Source organism: Gymnoscopelus braueri, assembly GCF_963280865.1.
Source record: "Gymnoscopelus braueri genome assembly, chromosome: 10".
In the NCBI taxonomy this organism is placed as follows: Eukaryota; Metazoa; Chordata; class Actinopteri; order Myctophiformes; family Myctophidae; genus Gymnoscopelus; species Gymnoscopelus braueri.
Window position 1 is genome coordinate 1,081,847 of NC_137611.1, and position 18,939 is coordinate 1,100,785.

Here is an 18,939-nt window from a genome sequence, read left to right on the forward strand (position 1 = left end):
CTTTATATGTTCTGTGGAGATAGAGAAGGGTTGGTGTCTCTTTATATGTTCTGTGGAGATAGAGAAGGGTTGGTGTCTCTTTATGTGTGTTCTGTGGACATAGAGAAGGGTTGGTGTCTCTTTATGTGTTCTGTGGACATAGAGAAGGGTTGGTGTCTCTTTATGTGTTCTGTGGAGATAGAGAAGGGTTGGTGTCTCTTTATATGTTCTGTGGAGATAGAGAAGGGTTGGTGTCTCTTTATGTGTTCTGTGGAGATAGAGAAGGGTTGGTGTCTCTTTATATGTTCTGTGGAGATAGAGAAGGGTTGGTGTCTCTTTATGTGTTCTGTGGAGATAGAGAAGGGTTGGTGTCTCTTTATATGTTCTGTGGAGATAGAGAAGGGTTGGTGTCTCTTTATATGTTCTGTGGAGATAGAGAAGGGTTGGTGTCTCTTTATGTGTTCTGTGGACATAGAGAAGGGTTGGTGTCTCTTTATATGTTCTGTGGAGATAGAGAAGGGTTGGTGTCTCTTTATATGTTCTGTGGAGATAGAGAAGGGTTGGTGTCTCTTTATGTGTGTTCTGTGGACATAGAGAAGGGTTGGTGTCTCTATATGTGTTCTGTGGACATAGAGAAGGGTTGGTGTCTCTTTATGTGTTCTGTGGACATAGAGAAGGGTTGGTGTCTCTTTATGTGTTCTGTGGACATAGAGAAGGGTTGGTGTCTCTTTATGTGTTCTGTGGAGATAGAGAAGGGTTGGTGTCTCTTTATGTGTTCTGTGGAGATAGAGAAGGGTTGGTGTCTCTTTATGTGTGTTCTGTGGACATAGAGAAGGGTTGGTGTCTCTTTATGTGTTCTGTGGACATAGAGAAGGGTTGGTGTCTCTTTATGTGTTCTGTGGACATAGAGAAGGGTTGGTGTCTCTTTATGTGTTCTGTGGAGATAGAGAAGGGTTGGTGTCTCTTTATGTGTTCTGTGGACATAGAGAAGGGTTGGTGTCTCTTTATATGTTCTGTGGAGATAGAGAAGGGTTGGTGTCTCTTTATATGTTCTGTGGAGATAGAGAAGGGTTGGTGTCTCTTTATGTGTTCTGTGGACATAGAGAAGGGTTGGTGTCTCTTTATATGTTCTGTGGAGATAGAGAAGGGTTGGTGTCTCTTTATATGTTCTGTGGAGATAGAGAAGGGTTGGTGTCTCTTTATATGTGTTCTGTGGACATAGAGAAGGGTTGGTGTCTCTTTATATGTTCTGTGGACATAGAGAAGGGTTGGTGTCTCTTTATATGTTCTGTGGAGATAGAGAAGGGTTGGTGTCTCTTTATGTGTGTTCTGTGGACATAGAGAAGGGTTGGTGTCTCTTTATGTGTTCTGTGGACATAGAGAAGGGTTGGTGTCTCTTTATGTGTTCTGTGGACATAGAGAAGGGTTGGTGTCTCTTTATGTGTTCTGTGGACATAGAGAAGGGTTGGTGTCTCTTTATGTGTTCTGTGGAGATAGAGAAGGGTTGGTGTCTCTTTATGTGTTCTGTGGAGATAGAGAAGGGTTGGTGTCTCTTTATGTGTGTTCTGTGGACATAGAGAAGGGTTGGTGTCTCTTTATGTGTTCTGTGGACATAGAGAAGGGTTGGTGTCTCTTTATGTGTTCTGTGGACATAGAGAAGGGTTGGTGTCTCTTTATGTGTTCTGTGGAGATGGAGAAGGGTTGGTGTCTCTTTATATGTTCTGTGGAGATAGAGAAGGGTTGGTGTCTCTTTATATGTTCTGTGGAGATAGAGAAGGGTTGGTGTCTCTTTATGTGTGTTCTGTGGACATAGAGAAGGGTTGGTGTCTCTTTATGTGTTCTGTGGACATAGAGAAGGGTTGGTGTCTCTTTATGTGTTCTGTGGAGATAGAGAAGGGTTGGTGTCTCTTTATATGTTCTGTGGAGATAGAGAAGGGTTGGTGTCTCTTTATGTGTTCTGTGGAGATAGAGAAGGGTTGGTGTCTCTTTATATGTTCTGTGGAGATAGAGAAGGGTTGGTGTCTCTTTATGTGTTCTGTGGAGATAGAGAAGGGTTGGTGTCTCTTTATATGTTCTGTGGAGATAGAGAAGGGTTGGTGTCTCTTTATATGTTCTGTGGAGATAGAGAAGGGTTGGTGTCTCTTTATGTGTTCTGTGGACATAGAGAAGGGTTGGTGTCTCTTTATATGTTCTGTGGAGATAGAGAAGGGTTGGTGTCTCTTTATATGTTCTGTGGAGATAGAGAAGGGTTGGTGTCTCTTTATGTGTGTTCTGTGGACATAGAGAAGGGTTGGTGTCTCTATATGTGTTCTGTGGACATAGAGAAGGGTTGGTGTCTCTTTATGTGTTCTGTGGACATAGAGAAGGGTTGGTGTCTCTTTATGTGTTCTGTGGACATAGAGAAGGGTTGGTGTCTCTTTATGTGTTCTGTGGACATAGAGAAGGGTTGGTGTCTCTTTATGTGTTCTGTGGAGATAGAGAAGGGTTGGTGTCTCTTTATGTGTTCTGTGGAGATAGAGAAGGGTTGGTGTCTCTTTATGTGTGTTCTGTGGACATAGAGAAGGGTTGGTGTCTCTTTATGTGTTCTGTGGACATAGAGAAGGGTTGGTGTCTCTTTATGTGTTCTGTGGACATAGAGAAGGGTTGGTGTCTCTTTATGTGTTCTGTGGAGATAGAGAAGGGTTGGTGTCTCTTTATGTGTTCTGTGGACATAGAGAAGGGTTGGTGTCTCTTTATATGTTCTGTGGAGATAGAGAAGGGTTGGTGTCTCTTTATATGTTCTGTGGAGATAGAGAAGGGTTGGTGTCTCTTTATGTGTTCTGTGGACATAGAGAAGGGTTGGTGTCTCTTTATATGTTCTGTGGAGATAGAGAAGGGTTGGTGTCTCTTTATATGTTCTGTGGAGATGGAGAAGGGTTGGTGTCTCTTTATGTGTGTTCTGTGGACATAGAGAAGGGTTGGTGTCTCTTTATGTGTTCTGTGGACATAGAGAAGGGTTGGTGTCTCTTTATGTGTTCTGTGGACATAGAGAAGGGTTGGTGTCTCTTTATGTGTTCTGTGGAGATAGAGAAGGGTTGGTGTCTCTTTATGTGTTCTGTGGACATAGAGAAGGGTTGGTGTCTCTTTATGTGTTCTGTGGACATAGAGAAGGGTTGGTGTCTCTTTATGTGTTCTGTGGACATAGAGAAGGGTTGGTGTCTCTTTATGTGTTCTGTGGAGATAGAGAAGGGTTGGTGTCTCTTTATGTGTTCTGTGGAGATAGAGAAGGGTTGGTGTCTCTTTATGTGTGTTCTGTGGACATAGAGAAGGGTTGGTGTCTCTTTATGTGTTCTGTGGACATAGAGAAGGGTTGGTGTCTCTTTATGTGTTCTGTGGACATAGAGAAGGGTTGGTGTCTCTTTATGTGTTCTGTGGAGATAGAGAAGGGTTGGTGTCTCTTTATGTGTTCTGTGGACATAGAGAAGGGTTGGTGTCTCTTTATGTGTTCTGTGGACATAGAGAAGGGTTGGTGTCTCTTTATATGTGTTCTGTGGAGATAGAGAAGGGTTGGTGTCTCTTTATGTGTTCTGTGGAGATAGAGAAGGGTTGGTGTCTCTTTATGTGTTCTGTGGAGATAGAGAAGGGTTGGTGTCTCTTTGTGTTCTGTGGAGATAGAGAAGGGTTGGTGTCTCTTTATGTGTTCTGTGGAGATAGAGAAGGGTTGGTGTCTCTTTATATGTTCTGTGGAGATAGAGAAGGGTTGGTGTCTCTTTATATGTTCTGTGGACATAGAGAAGGGTTGGTGTCTCTTTATATGTTCTGTGGAGATAGAGAAGGGTTGGTGTCTCTTTATGTGTTCTGTGGAGATAGAGAAGGGTTGGTGTCTCTTTGTGTTCTGTGGAGATAGAGAAGGGTTGGTGTCTCTTTATGTGTTCTGTGGAGATAGAGAAGGGTTGGTGTCTCTTTATATGTTCTGTGGAGATAGAGAAGGGTTGGTGTCTCTTTATATGTTCTGTGGACATAGAGAAGGGTTGGTGTCTCTTTATATGTTCTGTGGAGATAGAGAAGGGTTGGTGTCTCTTTATGTGTTCTGTGGAGATAGAGAAGGGTTGGTGTCTCTTTGTGTTCTGTGGAGATAGAGAAGGGTTGGTGTCTCTTTATGTGTTCTGTGGAGATAGAGAAGGGTTGGTGTCTCTTTATATGTTCTGTGGACATAGAGAAGGGTTGGTGTCTCTTTATGTGTTCTGTGGAGATAGAGAAGGGTTGGTGTCTCTTTATGTGTTCTGTGGAGATAGAGAAGGGTTGGTGTCTCTTTGTGTTCTGTGGAGATAGAGAAGGGTTGGTGTCTCTTTATGTGTTCTGTGGAGATAGAGAAGGGTTGGTGTCTCTTTATATGTTCTTTGGAGATAGAGAAGCGTTGGTGTCTCTTTATATGTGTGTTTATATGGGTCCCGGGTCCCTGGAACAACATATTCTGAATACATTTTGGGGGTCCTTGACATCAGTACGTTTCAGAACCACTGATATATAAAGCAACATAAGTTTTTTTTTTAAATAAGCTGTTAGTATTTAGAAGACATTAATTATTCCCAAAATTGTAGTAGAATCCCCCAGAAGCAAAGATTTGAGTTATTGAGAAATTATATACATTCAAAGATTTGCACACATTTTCACGAATTTTCAAAAAGCATACAAGCTCTCAATACAATATCTACTACAAGCTCATAGCACTGTGTCTGTCTGTCTGTCTGTCTGTGTCTCTGTCTCTCACTCTGTCTGTCTGTCTGTGTCTCTGTCTCTCACTCTGTCTGTCTCTCTGTGTGTGTGTGTGTGTGTGTGTCTCCTCTGGGTGTCATAGAAGTGGGTCAGTAGATCATGTGAGAAATGAGGACAGAGCAGACGTCTTTGTCGCAGTCCTGACTCCTCTAGGAGTTTAGTTTAGTTTAGTTTGTGCACTGCGTTATTTAATATATGTCACAGCATGTATGGGAATGGAACGTTAGGGGTGTGTGCGTGCATTCACACATTCTCATTCCGTTTAAAGCTAGTGTAAGTGATATTTGTAGGTTTAAAGCTAGTGTAAGTGATATGTGTAGGTTTAAAGCTAGTGTAAGTGATATTTGTTGGTTTTGTTTGTTAAAACAAAGTGTTCGGGTGGGTTGCCGATTTGATCCAATAATTGCCAGACCCAAGGGGTCGGGCTTACATGAGGCTTTGTATCTGTTTCGTCCATACATGGGCAGGGGTCATTTGTCCTCCGGCCCCAGCCAAAAATGTCTGTCCCCCTTTCGTCCATACATGGGTATACACAGGCTGACACGTCATGTGAAGTCCGGCTTAGCCGTGACGTAGTGCATGTTGTATGGAGGCTTTGTACCATGAGGCTTTGTACCTGTTTCGTCCATACATGGGCATGGGCCATTTGTCCTCCGGCCCCAGCCAAAAAAAGTTTGTGACGTCCCCTTTCGTCACGAACTATTCATGACATCATGAACTTCAGTTATAAAGTGGTTTGTAGGTGTGTTACATACTAGGACTTCATTTTGGGTCTGGCAGAACCAGGTTTCCTGGTCTTGTTTTCTAAATAGTGTCCCGATGTGAATTTATTTGTGTAATCACTTTCGATTTCACTTGTTTGTCCTACAGGAGGGGAGGGTCTAGGTATCAGCATCATAGGGATGGGGGTGTTAACTCTCTGTCTCCCCCTACAGGAGGGGAGGGTCTAGGTATCAGCATCATAGGGATGGGGGTGTTAACTCTCTGTCTCCCCCTACAGGAGGGGAGGGTCTAGGGATCAGCATCATAGGGATGGGGGTGTTAACTCTCTGTCTCCCCCTACAGGAGGGGAGGGTCTAGGTATCAGCATCATAGGGATGGGGGTGTTAACTCTCTGTCTCCCCCTACAGGAGGGGAGGGTCTAGGGATCAGCATCATAGGGATGGGGGTGTTAACTCTCTGTCTCCCCCTACAGGAGGGGAGGGTCTAGGTATCAGCATCATAGGGATGGGCGTGGGGGCTGACCAGGGTCTGGAGAAGCTGGGCATCTTCGTGAAGACCGTCACAGAGGGCGGGGCCACGCAGAGAGACGGACGGTGAGTCACGTGACGGCTATGGTTTCTGGCACGCCGCTAGTTAACCCGGTAACCATGGTTAAAAAGGAGCACTTCACCCATTTTCATATAGGCTCTATGCACAGCAGCAGCCATGGTGGAAAGAAAGTGGGCCTCTTCCTTACTTCCTTCACAGGTGTTACCAATGATACTGATGAAGGCTCTGTTCCATTTAGTGTAGCACAGTGGTTCTAAAACCTAATTTCAAGGACCGCCATAACAATGGAACCATGTGTACACTCACAGAGTTACACACCCGTAAGAGTCCATGTGGAACCCCCTCAAGGAACCATGAGGGTCCCTGGACCATACTTTGAGACCCTCTGGTGTAGCAGAGTGTTTCCAGTGAGTCAACACCCTGACTCTGTTTGACCAGAATGGAACAGAGCCTTCATTAGTATCATTGTAACAACCAGAATGGAACAGAGCCTTCATTAGTGTCATTGTAACAACCAGAATGGAACAGAGCCTTCATTAGTATCATTGTAACAACCAGAATGGAACAGAGCCTTCATTAGTATCATTGTAACAACCAGAATGGAACAGAGCCTTCATTAGTATCATTGTAACAACCAGAATGGAACAGAGCCTTCATTAGTATCATTGTAACAACCAGAATGGAACAGAGCCTTCATTAGTATCATTGTAACAACCAGAATGGAACAGAGCCTTCATTAGTATCATTGTAACAACCAGAATGGAACAGAGCCTTCATTAGTATCATTGTAACAACCAGAATGGAACAGAGCCTTCATTAGTATCATTGGTAACAACTGGAATGGAACAGAGCCTTCATTAGTATCATTGTAACAACCAGAATGGAACAGAGCCTTCATTAGTATCATTGGTAACAACTGGAATGGAACAGAGCCTTCATTAGTATCATTGTAACAACCAGAATGGAACAGAGCCTTCATTAGTGTCATTGTAACAACCAGAATGGAACAGAGCCTTCATTAGTATCATTGGTAACAACCAGAATGGAACAGAGCCTTCATTAGTATCATTGGTAACAACCAGAATGGAACAGAGCCTTCATTAGTATCATTGTAACAACCAGAATGGAACAGAGCCTTCATTAGTATCATTGTAACAACCAGAATGGAACAGAGCCTTCATTAGTATCATTGGTAACAACCAGAATGGAACAGAGCCTTCATTAGTATCATTGTAACAACCAGAATGGAACAGAGCCTTCATTAGTATCATTGTAACAACCAGAATGGAACAGAGCCTTCATTAGTATCATTGGTAACAACCAGAATGGAACAGAGCCTTCATTAGTATCATTGGTAACAACCAGAATGGAACAGAGCCTTCATTAGTATCATTGGTAACAACCAGAATGGAACAGAGCCTTCATTAGTATCATTGGTAACAACCAGAATGGAACAGAGCCTTCATTAGTGTCATTGTAACAGAGCCTTCATTAGTATCATTGTAACAACCAGAATGGAACAGAGCCTTCATTAGTGTCATTGTAACAACCAGAATGGAACAGAGCCTTCATTAGTATCATTGTAACAACCAGAATGGAACAGAGCCTTCATTAGTATCATTGTAACAACCAGAATGGAACAGAGCCTTCATTAGTATCATTGTAACAACCAGAATGGAACAGAGCCTTCATTAGTATCATTGTAACAACCAGAATGGAACAGAGCCTTCATTAGTATCATTGTAACAACCAGAATGGAACAGAGCCTTCATTAGTATCATTGTAACAACCAGAATGGAACAGAGCCTTCATTAGTATCATTGTAACAACCAGAATGGAACAGAGCCTTCATTAGTATCATTGGTAACAACTGGAATGGAACAGAGCCTTCATTAGTATCATTGTAACAACCAGAATGGAACAGAGCCTTCATTAGTATCATTGGTAACAACTGGAATGGAACAGAGCCTTCATTAGTATCATTGTAACAACCAGAATGGAACAGAGCCTTCATTAGTGTCATTGTAACAACCAGAATGGAACAGAGCCTTCATTAGTATCATTGGTAACAACCAGAATGGAACAGAGCCTTCATTAGTATCATTGGTAACAACCAGAATGGAACAGAGCCTTCATTAGTATCATTGTAACAACCAGAATGGAACAGAGCCTTCATTAGTATCATTGTAACAACCAGAATGGAACAGAGCCTTCATTAGTATCATTGGTAACAACCAGAATGGAACAGAGCCTTCATTAGTATCATTGTAACAACCAGAATGGAACAGAGCCTTCATTAGTATCATTGTAACAACCAGAATGGAACAGAGCCTTCATTAGTATCATTGGTAACAACCAGAATGGAACAGAGCCTTCATTAGTATCATTGGTAACAACCAGAATGGAACAGAGCCTTCATTAGTATCATTGGTAACAACCAGAATGGAACAGAGCCTTCATTAGTATCATTGGTAACAACCAGAATGGAACAGAGCCTTCATTAGTGTCATTGTAACAGAGCCTTCATTAGTATCATTGTAACAACCAGAATGGAACAGAGCCTTCATTAGTATCATTGTAACAACCAGAATGGAACAGAGCCTTCATTAGTATCATTGTAACAACCAGAATGGAACAGAGCCTTCATTAGTGTCATTGTAACAACCAGAATGGAACAGAGCCTTCATTAGTATCATTGTAACAACCAGAATGGAACGGAGCCTTCATTAGTATCATTGTAACAACCAGAATGGAACGGAGCCTTCATTAGTATCATTGTAACAACCAGAATGGAACGGAGCCTTCATTAGTATCATTGTAACAACCAGAATGGAACAGAGCCTTCATTAGTATCATTGTAACAACCAGAATGGAACAGAGCCTTCATTAGTGTCATTGTAACAACCAGAATGGAACAGAGCCTTCATTAGTGTCATTGTAACAACCAGAATGGAACAGAGCCTTCATTAGTATCATTGTAACAACCAGAATGGAACAGAGCCTTCATTAGTGTCATTGTAACAACCAGAATGGAACAGAGCCTTCATTAGTATCATTGTAACAACCAGAATGGAACAGAGCCTTCATTAGTATCATTGTAACAACCAGAATGGAACAGAGCCTTCATTAGTATCATTGTAACAACCAGAATGGAACAGAGCCTTCATTAGTGTCATTGTAACAACCAGAATGGAACAGAGCCTTCATTAGTGTCATTGTAACAACCTGTGAAGGAAGTAAGGAAGAGGACCGATCTATGTCCAATATGGCTGCTGTGCATAGAACATGTTGGACCTCATTAACTCATTGAGTGCCATTAACGTGTTTCACGTGTTTTTACCGCTATGGCGCAACGTGCCAACGACGTGTTTGACGTGTTTTTGAAAAGTGTTTTTTAAACATGCTCAGAACCCAAGATATCATCATCTGAAGATTTGCAGCTCCATCCACTCATTGTTTAACTTAGAACTGAAAAAGGCTGTATCTCGCTTGCTAAGCACTTTTTTTTTACTTGGCAAAAAACTCTGGCACTGGGACAACATCATTCTGAAATAATTCTGGCAATTCTGGCACTCAATGAGTTGCTTGATTCAGTATTTAGATATTTGATATTAATTTTATCAGACACGCCCCCTTCCTATACAAACCCATTGTAACTTCAAACTCCATTTTAACCATGTTAGAATCATCAAAAACACCGTCCTTGGTTCTGGTGACTGATATTGTCCTTCTAATACGTGTTTTTTCAATAACTTTTTTCATTTATTTAAAAAAAAAATTTGGGGAGGGGCTCACACAAGCCTGAGTAGAAGATACAATTACCCAAAAACGTTTTGAAAGTGAAATATCCCTTTAAGGTTGAAAATGGTGTTCAATGGTGCGTGTGTGCGTGTGTGTGTGTGTGTGTGTGTGTGTGTGTGTGTGTGTGTGTTGTGTGTAGGATCAGGGTGAATGACCAGATCGTGGAGGTGGACGGGGTCAGTCTGGTGGGCGTGTCTCAACTGTTTGCAGCCACGGTGCTGAAGAACACCTCAGGGCTGGTCAGGTGAGGTCAGAGGTCAACAAATTAACTCATTCACTGCCAGGGTTTAAACATGGGTGTTTTCACTGACCTTTGAAAAATCATAGAATATTATTCTTCACAACGATCCACCTGCCGATCGCTTTAAAGGGATACTAGGTAACTTTGAGCCTAAATAAAAAAAAAATATATATATATATATATTTATTTAGCTTTTTTTCCAGCTATCAGCCACTATACAATCTGGGAACCCATCGCCAAATGAAAAAGAAAAACAGCGCCCTCTGCTGTTTTTGACTATCTCAGTTGGCTCTGGGAGGGAGTTGACGTAGCACACGTGCGCAAGGAAACCGGGGTTTTGGTCAGCCTTCAGCCTTTCACTTCCGGTTGGTGCGACTATGTTTTCATTCCCACTAACAATATTTCTACACGGAACACTAACACCACTTCTCCCAGAGAACATGGATCGTTTTGGTTATAAGCCCACTTGTTTCTATGATGAAAGAGCAAGTTAAAATGTGAATATGTTTCCGTGGTTTTGTCTGCTCCGTGGACGCTATTGTTAAATTAGTTTCGGTTTGTTTCGAGTGGGGAAGGATCGACGGACACGTGAATCCCGCCCACTACATTTGATTGGGTAAAGCGCGGCCTGCTTCCTGATCTGAAGGCACGCCCACTTGAAACCAATGCGCACGTGTTGTCAGCACGGCTACTGACAGATTCAAACGCAGAGCAGAATCTGTTCTTGAGAGATTAGCCACTATATAATTATGCAGGTGTGTTTTCCTGCAGAAAGACGCATCCCTCTGGCTGTATTTTGGTTTTGTTCCAGTGTTTATATTACATTACATTACATTACATTACATTACAGTCATTTAGCAGACGCTTTTATCCAAAGCGACTTACAATAAGTGCATTCAACATAGGTAGGGAACGAAACTACTACCTGAAGTGCATTCTCTGCAAAAACAAGCAACCAAGAGTATACCTAGCGCTAAGGTAAAAGTGCAATATATCAGCTACCTACTTTCTTAAACAGATGAGAAAAAATAGCAAAATCAAATGAGCATGAGCTAAAACAAATAAGTATCGAGTAAACAAGATCCAATAAAACAATATAACAATAAAGTACAACTAGTTAACAAGTAGGCCAGGCAGAGAGGAAGGGTAGTGTTTCCTGAAGAGGTGGGTTTTCAGCCTGCGGTGAAAGATGGGCAGTGACTCTGCTGTCCTGACATCAGTGTCTCTGCTGTCCTGACATCAGTGTCTCTGCTGTCCTGACATCAGTGTCTCTGCTGTCCTGACATCAGTGACTCTGCTGTCTGACATCAGTGACTCTGCTGTCCTGACATCAGTGACTCTGCTGTCCTGACATCAGTGACTCTGCTGTCCTGACATCAGTGTCTCTGCTGTCCTGACATCAGTGTCTCTGCTGTCCTGACATCAGTGTCTCTGCTGTCCTGACATCAGTGTCTCTGCTGTCCTGACATCAGTGTCTCTGCTGTCCTGACATCAGTGACTCTGCTGTCCTGACATCAGTGACTCTGCTGTCCTGACATCAGTGACTCTGCTGTCCTGACATCAGTGTCTCTGCTGTCCTGACATCAGTGTCTCTGCTGTCCTGACATCAGTGACTCTGCTTTCCTGACATCAGTGACTCTGCTGTCCTGACATCAGTGACTCTGCTGTCCTGACATCAGTGTCTCTGCTGTCCTGACATCAGTGTCTCTGCTGTCCTGACATCAGTGTCTCTGCTGTCCTGACATCAGTGTCTCTGCTGTCCTGACATCAGTGTCTCTGCTGTCCTGACATCAGTGACTCTGCTGTCCTGACATCAGTGTCTCTGCTGTCCTGACATCAGTGTCTCTGCTGTCCTGACATCAGTGTCTCTGCTGTCCTGACATCAGTGACTCTGCTGTCCTGACATCAGTGACTCTGCTGTCCTGACATCAGTGACTCTGCTGTCCTGACATCAGTGACTCTGCTGTCCTGACATCAGTGACTCTGCTGTCCTGACATCAGTGTCTCTGCTGTCCTGACATCAGTGTCTCTGCTGTCCTGACATCAGTGTCTCTGCTGTCCTGACATCAGTGTCTCTGCTTTCCTGACATCAGTGACTCTGCTGTCCTGACATCAGTGACTCTGCTGTCCTGACATCAGTGACTCTGCTGTCCTGACATCAGTGTCTCTGCTGTCCTGACATCAGTGTCTCTGCTGTCCTGACATCAGTGTCTCTGCTGTCCTGACATCAGTGACTCTGCTGTCCTGACATCAGTGTCTCTGCTGTCCTGACATCAGTGTCTCTGCTGTCCTGACATCAGTGGGAGTTCATTCCACTGTGGGGTCAGAACAGTAAAAAGTCGTGACCGTGTAGATATATATTGACATTCATCCCTTGCAGGGACTGAACAGTCTGTGGGGGGAGAGGGGGGGGGCTCGGCCGGAGCTCTTAATTGATCCCTTTGATCTTCAAAGGGTTTGTGCTCGGAGTTGATTGATAGGGCCATAAAAGTGTCAAACTCGTTAGTGCTCTCTCTAATCCATGAATGCATCAAAGACAGCGATCACTTGTGTGTGTGTGTGTGTGTGTGTGTGTGTGTGTGTGTGTGTGTGTGTGTGTGTGTGTGTGTGTGTGTGTGTGTGTGTGTGTGTGTGTGTGTGTGTGTGTGTGTACACAAACAGATCTGCAAAGTTACCTAGTATCCCTTTAAAAGACGTAGGGGGGTCTCGCTGTGATAATCTGTTCCATTGTTGAGGCCAGTTGAATGTGGCTTGTTTTCACATAAAAGCAACAGAAAGCAGAGAAAAGTATATTTTTATAAAACCCAAACTACTTTTGTTCAAGCCTCACACAATGTGTGTGCATTTTGGCACGCTCTGGAAACATCAGTCTTTGCCAGTGGGATTATTACCATTACATGTATTCTGTAACGGTAGCCCTACATGAATCACACCAATCAATACGTTTGTATATTAATTTAACCCATTACCGACGTGCACAGGGAATGTTGGAGTCACACTAAATAAAGCATGTAGTCATGTATTCCCTGTGAGTCACAGGTTTAATGAGAGTTAGCCTGGCAGGCTATCTCATCCTCTGAATGTTTATGGAGTGATTTGATGAATCAATGCATAAACATCCATTAATGTAATGGATGAAGAGTGGTGTGTGCTGGATGTGGCCTGGTTCCAGACCATAGACCCCGCCCACTCTCTGAGTGAACCGCCTCTCTTGGTCTGGTGTAGTAAATGTGAACCTATAGGATTTATGCGGTACAAAACGTACCGTCCAATGAGAGTCGCGGGTGGGGATCCCCTGTGATTGGTTTAGGGAAATTCTAAACCAATTCTAATTGGTTTAGGGAAATTCTAATCCCCTATCCCTTGTAATTGCCTACACTGAAGCTAATGTCAGACTGAAGCTCCACACAGCTTAAGTCTGATAATCAGGCTGGATGGTTATATCTCTGATATCCTGGTGTTCCAAATAAATCCACAACGTGAAGATTACCTGCACTGGGCAAAGGTTTGGAGCATGGGGTTTCTATTAACCCAGGTGGCACATAACTCCAGAGGAAGTAGCTACTGTATATACGTTAACTTAACCCAGGTTGTACATAACTCCAGAGGAAGTAGCTACTGTATATACGTTAACTTAACCCAGATTGTACATAACTCCAGAGGAAGTAGCTACTGTATATACGTTAACTTAACCCAGATTGTACATAACTCCAGAGGACGTAGCTACTGTATATACGTTAACTTAACCCAGGTTGTACATAACTCCAGAGGAAGTAGCTACTGTATATACGTTAACTTAACCCAGGTTGTACATAACTCCAGAGGAAGTAGCTACTGTATATACATTAACTTAACCCAGGTTGTACATAACTCCAGAGGAAGTAGCTACTGTATATACGTTAACTTAACCCAGATTGTACATAACTCCAGAGGACGTAGCTACTGTATATACGTTAACTTAACCCAGGTTGTACATAACTCCAGAGGAAGTAGCTACTGTATATACGTTAACTTAACCCAGGTTGTACATAACTCCAGAGGAAGTAGCTACTGTATATACGTTAACTTAACCCAGGTTGCACATAACTCCAGAGGAAGTAGCTACTGTATATACGTTAACTTAACCCAGGTTGCACATAACTCCAGAGGAAGTAGCTACTGTATATACGTTAACTTAACCCAGGTTGCACTTAACTCCAGAGGAAGTAGCTACTGTATATACGTTAACTTAACCCAGGTTGTACATAACTCCAGAGGAAGTAGCTACTGTATATACGTTAACTTAACCCAGGTTGTACATAACTCCAGAGGAAGTAGCTACTGTATATACGTTAACTTAACCCAGGTTGTACATAACTCCAGAGGAAGTAACTACTGTATATACGTTAACTTAACCCAGGTTGTACATAACTCCAGAGGAAGTAGCTACTGTATATACGTTAACTTAACCCAGGTTGTACATAACTCCAGAGGAAGTAGCTACTGTATATACGTTAACTTAACCCAGGTTGTACATAACTCCAGAGGAAGTAGCTACTGTATATACGTTAACTTAACCCAGGTTGTACATAACTCCAGAGGAAGTAACTACTGTATATACGTTAACTTAACCCAGGTTGTACATAACTCCAGAGGAAGTAGCTACTGTATATACGTTAACTTAACCCAGGTTGCACATAACTCCAGAGGAAGTAGCTACTGTATATACGTTAACTTAACCCAGGTTGTACATAACTCCAGAGGAAGTAGCTACTGTATATACGTTTGGAGACCTCACTGTCCATGAAAAGATTCAGCGGCGCCGCCAGTCCCGACACCCGTAAGTGCTCTCGCATGAGCTCTCGTATTCCTAGCCTAGGTCTGAGCCAGATCTGCAATCTTATGTGAATGACTGTTAAAGCACTTGTTTAAATGGGTGAATGTTTAAGCATCTAACTTGTAACATTGCAAATAGGCTACGTTAGATTGTTTCCATTGCTTGATTTTAATTGCTTGTCATTGTCAAATGGAAATAAAATAGGTCGATGTACGCCTTTATAAACAGGCTACCGTCCTCAGACCAGACGTGAGATCTGAGCTGGCCGTACGCTCAAGTCAAAGTCACCATAGAATGATAAATCCCGACAATCGGGATGGGCGTGGCATTGGACTGGTCAATCAGGTGGTGGATGGGCGTGGCATTGGACTGGCCAATCAGGTGGTGGATGGGATGGGTGTGGCATTGGACTGGTCAATCAGGTGGTAGATGGGCGTGGCATTGGACTGGTCAATCAGGTGGTGGATAGGATGGGCGTGGCATTGGACTGGTCAATCAGGTGGTGGATGGGCGTGGCATTGGACTGGTCAATCAGGTGGTGGATGGGCGTGGCATTGGACTGGTCAATCAGGTGGTGGATGGGATAGGTTGATCACCTGAACCTTAACTAGCTCTCCTTTAGTTAGTGCTCCACTCACTGTGCAATGCATTCTGGGTAACTGTCCGGTGTAATGATGCCCTTTTCTCTTCTGCGGCAGCTTTCTGATTGGTCGAGAGAAGCAGGGGGTGGAGAGCGAGGTGGCGAGGCTGATCAATGAGAGCCTGGAAGCCGACAGACCAATCGCAGAGGTTCGTTTCATATGAAGGTTTGGTTTCCTTTTTAGTTTTTATTAGGGCTGGGACTCGATTAAAAAAATTAATCTAATTAATTAGAGGCTTTGTAATTAATTAATCGCAATTAATTGCATTTTAATCGCATATCAATATTTGACCTGAGAACAGTGAAAAGAATTTTTTTCAAATGGATTTTGGCATACGTCTTTAAGTACATGTACTCAAGAACTGTACTTAAAGTAATACTAGGTAACGTTTTCAACAAAACTAAAGTTAAATTGTATATCTTTTGCGAGTGGCAAAAGTTTCACAACACCCACTCCGTGAATTTCACCCCCGGAAGCCTTTTATTTATATATTTTCTATTGAACGTGTACGGGGGGGACTTTCCCGGGAAAATGACGTTCCTGGCCAACGTCATGACGTCGTGGCCGACGTCCTCAGGAACTACCGCAACGGTTTCCTGTTTGGCCAGGAAATACCGCGCTATTAACAAAAAGGAACCTCACGCTGATTTTAAGATAATGTAGGATTGGAAGATCGAAAAAGAACAGAAAAAGAAAGCACAGCTCATGGTAACTAATGCTCCACTGGCTAAGAGAAACGATCCGTAGATAGTATAAAACAATTAAAAGATCGCTTTTTGAAACGCTTCCGGCTTCCGGTGAAAACGAATGGAATTCTGGGTAATCGAGGACTAGGGAAATTGTATGCAGTGATGGTAGTGACCAGCAGAGGTTGCTAAAAATCGTTATTTGTGATTCTGCATTGTACAACTTTAAGTACAATTTTGAGGTATTTGCACTTGACTCTCGAGTATTTCCAATTTCTAATACTTTTACTTCTACTTCTATAACTCCACTATATCTCAGAGGCAAATATTTTACTTTTACTCTACAATTATTTGAAAACTTTAGTTACAAGTTACTTTGTAGATTTCGATTATTATTATAAAATATTATATTATTATATATTATAAAAAACATGAGAACGATGAAAGAATGCAGGACAGACGTCAGATATGACGATGGAAAAACTAATACGGAGATGATTTTACATAGAATTTTTATTCAACACATTGAGTGCCAGTCGCGTATATCTACGCGAACTGGTCTTTTTTTTTTTTTTTCACTCACAGGTTCACATTGCATTGTAGGCCTCGTTCGATACGACACATTTCATTGTAGCACCACCGGAAACGGAATTATCCGGGATCCGGTTTTTCCGATCCCATCCGCTTCCATTCTAAAGCTGACACCAAATCGCCATTTTCTCGTCGCTGATCGCTGTTTAACATAAACCGTTGTAACTACAAGATGGCGGATGGGATTTCATTGGTCGACTCAGACGGAGCGCCTCTGTGTTTACAAACAGTTTAAAGCTCCATCTTAAGGAATTTAACGAGGTCTGTGGCGACGTGAAAAAAACAAAAAAAATAACAATAAAACGCTGGCACTGGTGAGTACATTATGAGATTAAACACTGGCATGGAATGTGTTAACAGTATCTTTTTATTCCATTTTTTCATGTTTCATTTGACTTTTTAATTAGTTATTGTTAATGTGTGTGTGTGTGTGTGACTGTGTGTGTGACTGTGTGTGTGTGTGTGTGTGTGTGTGTGTGTGTGTGTGAGACTGTGTGTGTGACTGTGTGTGTGTGTGTGTGTGTGTGTGTGACTGTGTGAGTGTGACACTGTGTGTGTGTGTGTGTGTGTGTGAGTGTGACACTGTGTGTGTGTGTGTGACTGTGTGTGTGTGTGTGTGTGTGTGTGTGACTCTGTGTGTGTGTGTGTGTGTCAGAGAGAGGAGGTAGAAGACAGAGGTGAGGAAGATGACGGTACGGAGGGGAGGCGGAGCTCCTTGGATCAGGATGAAGAGCGGTGTGATGTCATGTCTGTTCTGATTGGTCTAGACAGCGACCAGCTCCGCCTCAAATACCAGCAGGTAGCATCCTGTTCATTATATATATATATATATATATATATATATATGTATATATATATATATGTATATATATATATATATATATGTATATGTATATAATCATTATACAGCTGACCTACAGCTTGTAGATATTTTCTCTGTGACGCCACCATAAGACCAATGTTGTTTATTTCCTTTTTTTTTTTTTTTTTTTACAAATTATCTTTGCTATTTAAAGCTCTTAAATTTTCAAAACTCAAAAATTGATGGAATGAGTTGTTGGTTTCTTCCTTTAATCAAACACCTTAATGGCTCTCTGTGGTTTTGAGTGTTTTTTAAAGGCATACTAGGTAACGTTTTCAACAAAACTAAAGTTAAATTGTATATCTTTTGTGAGTGGCAAAGGTTTCACAACACCCACTCCATGAATTTCACCCCCGGAAGCCTTTTATTTTTATATTTTCTATTGAACGTGGACGGGGGGGACTTTCCCGGGAAAATGACGTTCCTGGCCAACGTCATGACGTCGTGGCCGACGTCCTGGCCGACGTCATGACGTCGGCCAGGAACTACCGCAACGGTTTCCTGTTTGGCCAGGAACTACCGCGCTAATAACAAAAAGGAACCTCACGCTGATTTTAAGAGAATGTAGGATTGGAAGATCGAAAAAGAACAGAAAAAGAAAGCACAGCTCATGGTAACTAATGCTCCACTGGCTAAGAGAAACGATCCGTAGATAGTATAAAACAATTAAAAGATCGCTTTTTGAAACGCTTCCGGCTTCCGGTGAAAACGAATGGAATTCTGGGTAATCGAGGACTACGGAAATTGTATGCAGTGACGGTAGTGACCAGCAGAGGTTGCTAAAAATCGTGATTTGTGATTCTGCATTGTACAACTTTAAGTGGTTTTTTAAGTGGTTTTTAACTGGTTTTTAAGTGGTTTTTAAGTGGTTTTAAGTGCTGCTGTGGATTCAGTATTTAACTGCTTCTGGTTCTGTTCTGGTTCTCTGTTCAGCTGCAGTCTAAGTTACATCATAGAACAACCCAACTCTCTGATGCCGAGGAGAAGGTAGGTCACGTTGACACCATATATGTGTGGTTAAACAAGACCAGGAGACCTGGTTCTGCCAGACCCAGAATTCTTTACTTAATTACATACTTGTGACATAATAATGATGTCATGAATAGTTCGTGACGAAAGGGGAACAGACTTTTTTGGCTGGGGCCGGGGGACAAAGTGACATACCATGTATGGAGAAAACAGATACAAAGCCTCATGTAGCCCGACCCCTTGGGTCTGGCAAAAATGTGTGTGTGTGTGTGTATAAAACCGTTCCTTTTAGTAGTGAAAAAAGCAGCTCTACAAGCTCACAACGC

The 18,939-nt window shown here is 42.5% G+C and overlaps 1 protein-coding gene across 1 annotated transcript in view; it reads left to right on the forward strand.

Annotated features, from left to right (window-relative positions):
- LOC308092828 (uncharacterized protein) overlaps positions 1 to 18,939 on the forward strand; it is a gene marked incomplete at its 5' end in the record, with an annotated part of 52,453 nt that overhangs the window by 16,950 nt on the left and 16,564 nt on the right. Inside the window, 5 exons of the mRNA XM_080438927.1 lie at positions 5,930 to 6,050; positions 9,947 to 10,051; positions 15,563 to 15,653; positions 17,438 to 17,581; positions 18,578 to 18,631. Coding sequence (XP_080295053.1) covers positions 5,930 to 6,050; positions 9,947 to 10,051; positions 15,563 to 15,653; positions 17,438 to 17,581; positions 18,578 to 18,631 — 515 coding nt within the window. The remainder of the gene's footprint in view (positions 1 to 5,929; positions 6,051 to 9,946; positions 10,052 to 15,562; positions 15,654 to 17,437; positions 17,582 to 18,577; positions 18,632 to 18,939) is intronic.